General features: G+C 37.0%; 1 protein-coding gene across 1 annotated transcript in view; it reads left to right on the top strand.

The window, feature by feature from the left end:
* Window positions 1–12,449, top strand: part of Ttc39c (tetratricopeptide repeat domain 39C) — a 96,194-nt gene that overhangs the window by 39,268 nt on the left and 44,477 nt on the right. The window contains exons 2-4 of the mRNA XM_076837070.1: window positions 4,156–4,204; window positions 6,048–6,176; window positions 8,483–8,597. Of these exons, the coding sequence (XP_076693185.1) occupies window positions 4,156–4,204; window positions 6,048–6,176; window positions 8,483–8,597 (293 nt within the window). The remainder of the gene's footprint in view (window positions 1–4,155; window positions 4,205–6,047; window positions 6,177–8,482; window positions 8,598–12,449) is intronic.

Raw genomic sequence — 12,449 nt, 5'->3', positions numbered from 1 at the left:
GGGGGACAAGCCATATCTAAACCTTGTCACATCTTCCAGAGCATAGAAAATATTTCATGAGTTTTAATGTTCTAGTTTATAGCCATAATAATACCAACTCATGACCAGTCTTGTTTCACATGTATTTCTGCTTAATGTTCTGTGACGTGCAGGACAACCCTACACCAAAGAACTATTTGGCACAAAATGTTCAGAATATCACTGTTTAAAAAACCTGATTTAGGTCATTAATTTGCCCTAGCAGTGTTTTTGGAGTTTTCAATGTAGGGGTACTTCATAATCTTTATTAGATTTAGTTTTAGATAATTAATATTTTAATGCTCTTGTAAAGGGTGATTTTTAAAATCTCGTTTTCTAATTGTTGCATGTGTGTGAATAGATACACGCGTGTGTGCACCTATGTGGTGTTGTTTGAGATGTCTCCTCATGAGTGTATTTATGTGTCTGATGTTTGATAGTCTCACTTTAAAGTTTCCCTTTGGTCTCTTTTTCTCTCTTATGATTCTTTATTGTTGAAGAAACTAGGATCTTTATCCTGTAGACTTTTCCACAGCTTAGATTTTTGCTGATTCTGTCACCACGGCAGCATTTAACACATTCTGTTCCTGTCTTTATGTGCATTGCCCATATCTCTGAATTCATTAGGACCTGTACCACGGTGATTTACTTTTCATTTATGAGCCCAGGATACTTCTATAAAGGGAAACTCTCCCTACCCCCCAAACAATTGGTTCCTCTGTGTCCACAGAGTAAAGGCAGGGTAAATGCTTATTCTTGCTCTTTTAAAGGATCTCTTTTAAAAATAATGAGTTGGTTTCCCAGTAGGAAACTAGTGAGTTTTTTAAAAATTAAAAGCATCATTATGAATGCATGGTTTCAACTTGATATTTCAATCCGTTGCTGTTTTTGTTCTCTAGGGTGATCAAATTATTCCATATTTGGCTAATGGGAACCTCTTCAAGACCCTACTATGTTTTTTAAACTTCCTTAATTTCTGCTATAAAAGGACATTTTCGGGCTCTTTTTGAGCCTTTCTTGCCCCTGACTTGGAAGCAGCCATTGCTTCAAGTGAGCCACAGTCCCTTGCTCCATGTATCTGGAGAGGGTGCTCATGTCATGCACAGCACAGCTGGGTGGTCAGTCATTGGTTCTTGGTCTTTCAGTGGGCAGATCTAGGATAAATGTATGCTTTCAAAGATTAGAAAAAAAAAATACAATGAGTTTTCATTGATTCTTTCTTTTTTGGACTTTTCAGATTTTTAAATTAACTTCATCCTCTCCCCTATGCACAAAATCTTGGATCTCTACATACATACTCCTCGCTTTATTACAAATGAGGCACACAGCAGCCTGAGAGTAAGACTCCCTTATCCAGTTAGAATATGGTTACCGAAATGAGTGGGGCAGGAGTATCTTTTGAGGGTCTGTTTTCAGGGCTACTCATGATCAGGGTTTACTATTAGATTACCATGTACTACAATATTGGAGTAGTTTCTACTCTGTGTAGTTATGTTACCATTTCATTTACATCAGAAGTGCATTGCATTCATTTCACTTCTGATTTGTAGGAATGGCATGTTAAAGTTTAATTTGGTGTTGTTATTGTGTATCATGATTACATGGTTCCAAAGTTGAATCTACAGACAAGGTAGATACAGGGAAACTTCATTTCTTTGTGTCTTCCCTATTCCCTCCCTCACCCTATAGGAATCCATTTTTAAAACAAGTGTTACAAGTTATCTTACTATGGCAGGTTCCCAGCATTAGCAATCTTGAAATAAGCTGAGTTCCCTCTCCGACCCTGGCACTGGGTTTTCCATAATCATCCTCATGCTTTGGAGGAACAATTTTAGATCTCCAAAACAAATATGTTTCATATAAAGACATCTTAATTTTAGGTGAAGTAAGTTAATCACTTGAAGTATGTTAAGTTAAAACACCAAGTGAGCCTGGGTAGATGGAGCTGTTCTAACAGCCAGTGCTCCCTGGCCCTACATTCTTCATGCCTGGTGCACCCAGATGCTACGCAGTTTGCAGACAGCACCTCAAGGAGGGAAAATTGTTCTATTGGGCTGGTTTCTACGTTTTTTTCCCCCACTTAAATGATAAGATGGTATGTGAAGTAATAAGGGCAAGGTTAGATACTATGAATAATTAATTGCCATGGCTCTCAGAAACCTAATTTTAGTCAAGAACAAGAAGCAAAAGTAGCAACACTAGTTTCAGCTTCTTTCACTTCTCAAGTGGCAGAGTGGTTAACATGGCAAGGAAGGAAGGGTGAAGCCAGTTGCCAGCACTGGATTGAAACACATCTGTTCCTCAATAGCAGGGCTCTGTCACTCCTTGACTGATTGCTGTCTGCTGAATGCTACTGTGTTAGGTACCTCAGATACCCCTACCTCCCACCCCACACAGCCAACTCCAAGAGAAAAAGTGGATGTGCATACCTTTTGTCTCAGTGGCGCTACCTCTAGTAATTTATCCCGTGAATGTATTTGGTGTTGCGTACAAAATTATAGGTACAGGATGTCCACCAAGCATATGCATGCCTGTGCATATGTGGAGAGTCACACCTCCACACTTTCATTTTGAACAGAATCTAATTTTCTAAGAGGAGATTGACTAAATAAATTGTTACATGCTTTTATATACTGACCATATATTTGCATAATAAAAAATTAGTAAAATGATTTTTTAAGAAGGCAGTTACAGTGCAACAAATCCTACCATTATGTGAAACTATAATGTACCAATAAAAAAAGAAGAAGAAGGCAATTACAGGTTCCTTTTCCTTTTAGTACAATTTATAGAGATATATATTTTGTACTATTTTTTTTTTAATTTGAAGCAGAAAGCTTATATCCTTACATGCTTTTGAATCAATTAGCATTGGTTTGGTTTGGTTTGGTTTCATCTTTGACTTATTCCAAAATAGGACGATGAGCATATAACACAGTGAGGGAATGACTGACTTAGAGAGGCATTCTTGACATTGTTGGATGGTAAGTTGAGTTTGTGAGATCTGATGCTGTGGTAAACTCCTTTGTTCTTCTCTAGAGGTGATATAGATTTTATGTGTGTAAAGTTTGAAAAGTTTTGCTTTTTTTTTTTTTTGTACCAGGGATTGAACTCAGGGGCACTCGACACTGAGCCACATCCCCAGCCCTATTTTGTATTTTATTTACAGGCAGAGTCTCACTGAGTTGCTTAGCACCTCACTTTTGCTGAGGCTGGCTTTGAAATTGTGATCCTCCTGCCTCAGCCTTTAAGCTGCTGAGATTCCAGGCGTGTGCCACCTCTCCTTGCTGTTTTGCATTTTAAAAATGAATAATAAGGGAAATAGGAATAGGAAAGACAATGGAATGAATGGGACATAACTTTCCTATGCTCATATATGAATACACCACCAGTGAAACTCCATATCATGTACAACCACGTGAATGGGAAGTTATACTCCATGTATGTATAATCCATCAAAGTACACTCTACTGTCATGTATAACTCAAAAGAAAAAATAAAAAAGTGAATAATGACCACCTTCCTTTGGTCATGATGTTACAGATATCAGGTTGCTTCTATCATCTTTATAGCTACCGTGTCAATTCTTTAATAGCTACAATAATAAAGGCAGTCTTTGTTATAATTTGTTCCTGTTCTCTGCTTTAAAGAATTGGGAACAGATTCTGTTCTACAGGTAGAGCATTAACCAGTGCATTGCCTCATTAACTTTTTTCATAGGGTGATTTAATCGGCTTGATGACCTTAACTTCAATTCAATTAATGGGACTGTATAGTGATCCTGACCCATCAGATGATTTTTTTTGTAATAACATAACAATATAACTTATTGCTTTTTATTATTGAAAAAACACATAATAAAATTTATCATCTTTATGATTTTTAATTATATAGCACAGCACTCTTAACAACATAAACATAATTCATTGCTTTAATGATAATAAAAAAAAAACTTGTTCAACCAGTGTTACAGCTCACCTGTGTTCTCAGAGTTTCATGGAAATAGCAATAAATTAGTAGATCAAATTTCACACTTTTGATAAGTCTTCCAAAACTAAGGCACAGGGAAGAAGAAGGCTATCAGATGATTTTAAAGTAAAAGTTTACAATAAAAATACTTTTATTTTTTCTTAACAGGAATCATAGCCCACTGATGAGTTTTGGAGCCAGCTTTGTCAGTTTTTTGGTAAGTTGATATTAAAAGAGGTATTGGTGTGAAGGAAGCAGTTATAAACTAATGTCTCTTATTGGCTACCAGCTGCATAGTATACCATTGTAGAAAATTCTGTAACATTTAAAACTGAAATCGTTTTTGCCTTTTAACCAATGCCTGTAGATAATTTACCTCATTTTAAAAATAAAATGTTGTATCTTGAAGAGTTTTATATTTTTCCCACTCAAAATTCTTTTTAGAATAAAAATATAATCGAAAGACCTTCAAAAATTAAAAATGTATTGGGACGGGGGCAGGTCTGCCTCTGGGTAATAAATATTTGCTCTAAAATTATTGAGTAACTGCACTAGAAGACAAGTTCAATGAGCAAAGATATGAGAATTGAGGGAATAGGTTTTAGTTAGGTTTTAATCAGGTGGTATAAGAAAGTGGATGCTTTCTTTTCAGAAATATTCACACAAACTACTTCCAAACACACACGTTTTTAAAAACATCATAGTATTACATAAGTGGGGCAGGGAGACAGGAGAAGATACCCAGTAGAAACCAGAAGGGAGACAGCATTTAGATTTGAAATTCAGAAAGATGTCACCAAATAGGTATATTATGCCCAGCCTGGTAGTGCCCAGCTGTAAGCATGAGGCTGTCTCCAGTGTGATGGGGTTTTATTCAGACTATTTAGTTCCTCTTATTATAGATAATGCAACAAAATTTTAGAGCCTATTCTTGGCACCAATACATAGTTCCACATCTGAAAAAAAAAAAAAAGTACTGAATGAGGATTGTAACATTAGTACCCAAGTGACTACAAAGGCTACCACAAAGGCTGAATCAAAGGGAATGAACTGGGTGGTGACCAGGGCATCGCAGGGTGGGGGTGAACAAGATGGTTGGGAGAAAGAGTGTAACTAGGAAACTAGGACATGGGTGACCAGGGTCTAGTTTGGCTAGGACAGAAAAATAGATTCAAGTCATAGTGACAAGGCCTAGAATTTCAAGGTAGGGCTGGGGAATCCAGTGGGGAATGGAGAGCTAGAGACTGTTCATAGGTCCTTCCAAGAACCAGCTCTCCGGCCTCTGTACACACCCATCTCAGAAACATCACTTCCACCCATTTAGATGTGGCTTGACAACATCAGCCAGCATCAGGTGCCTAAAATCAAGCTGCCAGTGGAATTTTTAACTATAGATGATATAAAATAAGGAAACCCACAGGAATTACCCTGGTAAGACTGATGATTTTCAAAGAGCACCTCTAGTGGTTGTTTTGTTAGCCTTTCTATACAGTACTTAATGGAGGCAGGGGTCTATCTAGAGTAGAATGAACTTTTGAATGAGACCCTATCAAAAAAAACTGAATGGAGGGACTGGGCTGTGGCTCAGTGGTAGAGCACTTGCCTAGCATGCATGAGATACTGGGTTTGATCCCCCGCACCACATAAAAATAAACAAATAAAATAAAGGTATTGTGTCCATCTACAACTAAAATAATATTAAAGAAAGAAAAAAAAATTGAATGGAGTATACCAATTAGAAATTATACAAAATTTTTGCTGCTGCATTTAATAACAACAGAAATGCAATAAAATGACAATTGCAAGGACATTCGTTACTGTATATATATATATATATTTTCATGCTGGTGTAATAGAATCATATATTATGTAATATCAAGATTACAGTTTCTTTAAATGAAAGGGTGTGCTGATACATTTTGATTCTTTTACTTGCAACAAATAATTTAAGTGAGGTTTTTTTTTTTTTTTTTCCCCTAGTTTGGAGTATTGTTGTAATAAAGGGGCCTGAAGTTTCAGACACTTACTGATTCATTCATTCTCTCTTTGTTTCTTGGCAGAATGCCATGATGACATTTGAGGAGGAAAAAATGCAGTTGGCGTGTGATGACTTGAAAACCACAGAAAAGCTGTGTGAAAGTGAAGAGGCTGGAGTCATTGAAACAATCAAGAATAAAATTAAGAAGAATGTAAGTCGTGCGCCTTTAGATTATGGGCTGTGTACTACTTAGAGTATCACTTGGATTTCCGTATTTAAAATAGGACTGAAAACAAGCAGTAAATGTTCCCCGTGGCTTCTAGTTATGTGAAATGCCTCTCCAAAGTTGTAGAAGCCCTTTCCCATCATTAGAGCCATCTTTTGGTATTTTAGAGCCACCCTTTCTAGAGCTGGGAGTGTGGTGTAGTGGTAGAGCACTTGCCTAGCATGTGCAAGGCCCTGGGTTTAATCCTCAGTACTAGAAAAAGAAAGCAAGAATTATCTTCTTCCATATGGGCTCCCATGACAAGGCTCTTCTAATGAGAGTTTCTTGTGTATAATTAAACATCACTCAGTGACGGCTGAGCAATAAAACACCTGCATTTTGGCTGACTTGAAGAATTTAGCCACTGACCTCGTTTTCCCCAGGTCTCACCAGCCTTTGATTATAAAGTCTCAGTTACACCATGATACCCTTTCTGTATTTTGCCCTCCCCTTTCAGTTCAAAAGTTCCCAGTACAGAGGGGAATGCTTCCATCCCTTGCTTGTGGTGTCCACCATGAGGAAGCCACTGATGGGCCAAGAGTGCTGGCTCCTGATGCTCCACATGGGCCAGACTCATTCTTGCCTCTTCCTCCTTCAAACCTGATGTACAGTCAGTGACCAGTCCCTGATGACTGTCTTTTTTTAAATACCTCTTGAGTTTGTGGACTGCTCTCCATCCTCACCATCATCTCCCTAGGTCATCCCCTTTATCTAAGATAGACTGGCACTCTGCCTCGGTCTCTCTACTCCCCCATTCATTCTCTATAACATAGTCAATAATATGTTGTTTACTTGATTTTCAATGCTAGCTCCAGCCATGGCCTTTATAATAAAGTCTAAACCCCTAAGTATAGCTGGCATATGCCTCTGCATATTCTTCTCCCTCTTCATCAGGTTGCTTCTCTTAGTTCTTCCTTCATAGATAAGTTTTCCCCCAAGAATGCTTTCCTGAGTCTCCAAACCCTGCTGAGTATGTCTCCTAAGATTCCTGTAGTTCCCTATGCTTTAATCTTTCAGACCACTTTCTATGTTACATGGTGATAAGGTCTATATTTCCTCATTAACTATAAACTATTTATATGTCTATTCTCAAGTTTTACTACTACACCTAGCATACATGTTAATTATTAACATTTGCAATGGCTGTTACAATTTATAAAGCATTTTCATATACAGCATCTCATTAGCCTTCTGGACAACCTGCACAATAGATGTTGCTATAAATAAAGAAACAGAAGCATTGATACACGGACATTTTCCCAAGCAATCAGAGTAATGAGTGCTGGGGCTTGACAGAGAATAGCAGAAATGATGATGGGTTATGAAAATCTAGAAAAAGAGAGACATTATTATTGCTGGGTATATACATGACTGCATAACCAATGTAATTCTGCAACCTGTACACTCAGAAAAATGAGAAATTATATCGTATCTGATTAAAATGTATGATATATCAAGATCATTGTACTGTCATGTGTAACTAATTAAAACAAATTACAAAAAATTTTAAAAAAGAGAAACATGTCTTACTGTTATATATACTATCTATACTATTGACATATTTGCAAAATTCTATAATTTCTCATGTCACGATGAATGTTTCTTGGGGTTTAGAATGCAGAAATGTACAGAAATGTTCTTTATGATAAAACCAGTATTTTTAAAATGATTTTATTTTTTGCTTATTTTTACTTATATGGCCTAAATTTCAAGTATAATTTGTGATTTATTTGAAACCAATTTTTAATTCCAGGGTATTTTTTTCCTTAATGGAAATGTAATCAATTTCCAGCTCTTACATCTCAGTTGCATACACCAAAAGAATGTGCCCTAATATTAGTCCTACCTGCAGATAAATGCTGTAAATTGACTTTTTGGGTTACTGACTTAGGGAATGTATTATATCTCTGATGATTTTAATTTTGGATAAATTAGAATTTACATTATCTTAAAAAAAGTGAACCTCTGAAGTTTTGCATTGATGTTCATGTTTTCCATGAATTTAGATATTATCACTTAGAATATTTTTTTGAATCTAAAATGTTCTTTAGCACTATGTTGTTGGCAAAGCTCAACCTAATGGGAGTATGGAGCTTCCAAGATTCTAGCATAAATTTGGTATTGGCTTTGGGTGACTGCCACGTTTTACAACTCCAATGTGAATTATCTTGTAGCTTTAAGTAATAGTTGTTTGGAGGGAGTATCGTTCATGTGTGTGATTTATTGGTGTGTACTTTCTTTCCACCAAACAGGTTGATGTCCGCAAATCCACTCCCTCTATGGTTGATCGGCTTCAAAGGCAGATTATCATAGCTGACTGTCAGGTGTATCTGGCTGTGCTTTCATTTGTCAAACAAGAATTGTCAGGTATGCTGAAGCTTTCTTTTTAATGGATTTTTGCTATTCAGCAGACAAAATCGGTAATACTTTTTAAAAAAATTTTAGAGTACCTTGTATTTTAGACTTTGAAAATATGTGGCGTCTCTTTGGGGCTTGATACTGATTTATTACTTGGGAAATTGAAACCACAAGTGCTTAATGTGTGTTGAGCAGAGTAGTTTTAGTCCAAAAGTTTATGTTTCATCCCCTGTCTCAAGATAATTTCGTCTTACTTAGAGAAATTATGAATGCCTTTTTAAAATTTTTTAATGGACCTTTATTTTATTTATACGTGGTGCTGAGAATTGAACCCAGTGCCTCACACATGCGAGGCAAGCATTCTCACTGAGCCACAACCCCAGCCCATGGAAGCCTTTTTTTTTTTTATGTAGATATACTACTTTTTCTTTGTGGGAATCAAGTTGTAAGACTCATCTTTAAAGTGAAATCTAACTGGTTTAAATTTAAGTTTTTCAGGAAATTGTTATTAAAGGCCAGAGCACCTTCAATGGTTTTAAGGATATTAGGACATGATTAAAGATCCTTAAAGATTTTCTAATACACTTGAATGACCAGCATGGTAACAACTTTTATTAGGGGTTATTAACTGATTTCTTCATTAGTTTGTCCAAGACAATTTTTTTCTAGGCTTTTGTAGCTTTAATTTCTTAAGTGAAATAGACTCGATGAGTCTCTGATAACTTGCTATTAGAGTATGTCTAAAATTGACCTAATTCTTTCCCTAATGTGGTTCTGTGTCTCTGGGATTCTGACAGCAGAAACCTGCCACTTTGGTAGACAGGATTTACTTGGCAAGAAATGAAAATTCAAAAAGAAAATTAGTTAAAATTCATAGTCAGAAAAATATTTTCTCCCCAAATTTGAATGAAGGAGGATGTGTCTGCTACATTATAAGTACGTTTTTCTTTCTAGACAACCAGAAACCAATATATCTCCCCTCCTTTTTCTTCTCTTTCTTGCTCTCTTTATCTGTCTGTCTTATACTTGAAAATGTTTTGTTTCTGTTTGGCTCAAATTCAAAGTGGAATTTAACTTTTAATTTGGCCTCTAAAATTTGGGCTTCCTAGAATTTATCTTTGTTTTTTTTTAAATATGTCCTATGAGGCACTTGTACCATTTCTTTTGGTTCATTTCTTTTTCTTTAACCCTCTTCTCATGATTCTCTCAAGACCTTGTTTACATGGTTGAAAGCTCCTAGCCTGTGTGAATCTCCTTATAATGCAGTAAGGTAAAACCCCAAATCAGCTCCACACTGATTTGGATATAAAAGAATGCAGAGCTTATTTGGCGCTCTTTGTTCGAGACAGGGACTCTGGGTTTTCTATGATTTTGTGCATTATTTTCCTGATGCTAAAGAACTCTTCTAAGGAGCTAATTTTAGCCATTAAAAAAAACATCTGCTTAGAGAGAAGGGTAGCCTGGTGTAGGGCCACACACCTGTTGTCCAGCTCCTCAGGTAGCTGAGTGAGGCTGGAAAGGATCACTTGAGTTAGAGAGAGGTAAAACCAACGCACACTTAAGTATAAAAATGTCAAAAGTTAAAAGTGATCATATCTGTCCTTCATTTGCTCATTCATTGATCATTCAGCAAATAATTACAGAGCTCATACTGTGTGGTAAGCACAGACCATGAACCCTGCCCACATGAAGTTACAGGCAACAGATCATATTATTTATTTTAAAATTATTCTGATTATAAAATTGCTAATATTATTATAGAAAATTTTGAAAAAATAAGTAAGTGCAAAAGAAAGCAAGCCATCATCTCCTAACTACTCATAAGGAATTATTCTTTATTGCAAATAATGGATTTTAAATTTTTTTCTCTATAAAAATAGAGACTTTTTACAAAATTGAATCTGTATTCTTTTGTATCTGACTTTCCCTCTTAGATTATACTTTGAATATTTTTCTATGACTTAGCTTCATAATATAATTTAAAATAATAGTGCTATTAGTTTATTATAGGGATAGGCCATAGTTAATCAATTCCGAAGACATTTGAGCATTCTTTTTTGTGTATTTTTTTTTTTTATTAGTGAAGCTGAACCTATTTCTGTTTTAATCAATTGATTAATTTTTGTGATGCTGGTGGACATTTTGCTACTAAGCTATATCTCTACTCCCGCCAACTCCCTTTTTTGGTGTGTGGTGCAGGAGATGAACCCAGGGCCACATTTGTGCTAGGCAAGTGCTCTACCACTTAGCCACACTCCAAGCCCTTCCATTCCATTCTGTTTTCAGTTTGCCATCATAGCTTTTACCCATTCCTCTAACAGTTTGATATGAAACAATTATTTAATCCCATTTACTATATATATGTGGCATCATTCTTGCTGTTTCCTGAAGCCTTAGGTTTTATTTAATGTGATATTGGTGTTGAAGTGAACTTCTAACAGGCTTAAGAACCTTGGGTCCTAATGAATTTGTGGAGTGTCAGTTTGCTTTTTGAATAGTTCCACATTTGTTTCAAATAAGCAAACAAACACAACTAACATGTGCTTCTTTTACTTTTCAAACAACTGCAAATAATTTGTTGTTGGAATCCATTTCTTAGAATAAAACACTTTAGGTAGATACTTTTCTAGAAGTATCTACCAGGGGTGTGAAGGAGCACACCTGGTGGGCACACACTGAGCTCTGGGAGAAGATGAGTCAATAGTTGTTTTTAGTGCTTCATTCTTTTTGAAGAGGGTTTACCTCATTTGAATTTCTTTATAACATATTGCCCCACCATCTCATCTTTCCTCATTTTCCCATGCTACTTTCTCTTTAGTTATTTTGTGATCCAACAGTGTTTTATTTCTCCAGGGAGAATATATTACTTGTGCAATAAGGAATCATTTCTTAAACATATTTTGTGGCACTGGCCACCTGAGTTTATCTTCGTTTCCCTTTATTCCCTATTGGATTTGAAGATAGGGCCCATATCTTATGTTCTTGGCATGATGAGCACTCAGCCACTTTCCTTCCTTTCCTGGGAGAACCGAGAGTGAGTGATTTGGTCAAGGTTGAGTGATTTGCAGAGCTTGTGAGCGATGACAGACCAGAACCAAAGCCATGGTTTTCTTATTTCATAACCAAATTCCTAGTGTTAATACCTTTGCCTATCACTTCACTCTGGTTATTTGTGTCACCATATGGCCCCAAACCCTGTGTTTCCCAAGGCATTTTCCTCATATCTCCCAATGTCCAGTGGCACGAGCCCCAGCATAGAGTAAAGCCTACTGCCCCCTCACTCCCTTCTCCCTGCCACAGTCTCTGCACAACCCTTGAAGCCATCTTCCTGAAGCATGTTACATGTGCACTGTAGACACTTAACTGTCCTGCACTGACCACAGGGTAGAGTCCAAGTCCCTTCCTTGAATGACATGTAAGAACTTGCCCGCTCCTAGGCACCTGCTGCTACTGTCTCACCTGGCTGAGTGCCGCAGTCTGGCTGGGCACAAATCACGAGCCACTCAAGCAGGAACAAACTTTATTTCCTTGCCTACTCCCTGGGTCCCCTTGGCTGCTGCTGCTTGTCCACACTGCCTCTCAGCTAGGAACACCTCTTCCCCTTCCTCCTTCTCTCTCACCTAGTCAAGTGCAGCCCAAGCCTTCCTCCTTCCTCATTGACTCCATCAGTCTAATTTTATCACTCTGTTTATACATAAATTACATAATCAATTACAGCAGTTATCACACAGCCATACCCATTTTTTACGTGTCTACCAAAACATGACTGTAAACTCCTTGAGAGCGGGATTGTGCTGGTCTCCCTGCTGTTTTCCCTGTTTCCAACACACATGGAGCTAGTAGAACACATCGGATGCTGTG

Source organism: Callospermophilus lateralis, chromosome 17 (assembly GCF_048772815.1).
Source record: "Callospermophilus lateralis isolate mCalLat2 chromosome 17, mCalLat2.hap1, whole genome shotgun sequence".
In the NCBI taxonomy this organism is placed as follows: domain Eukaryota; kingdom Metazoa; phylum Chordata; class Mammalia; order Rodentia; family Sciuridae; genus Callospermophilus; species Callospermophilus lateralis.
This window is presented reverse-complemented; position numbering and strand designations above follow the sequence as displayed.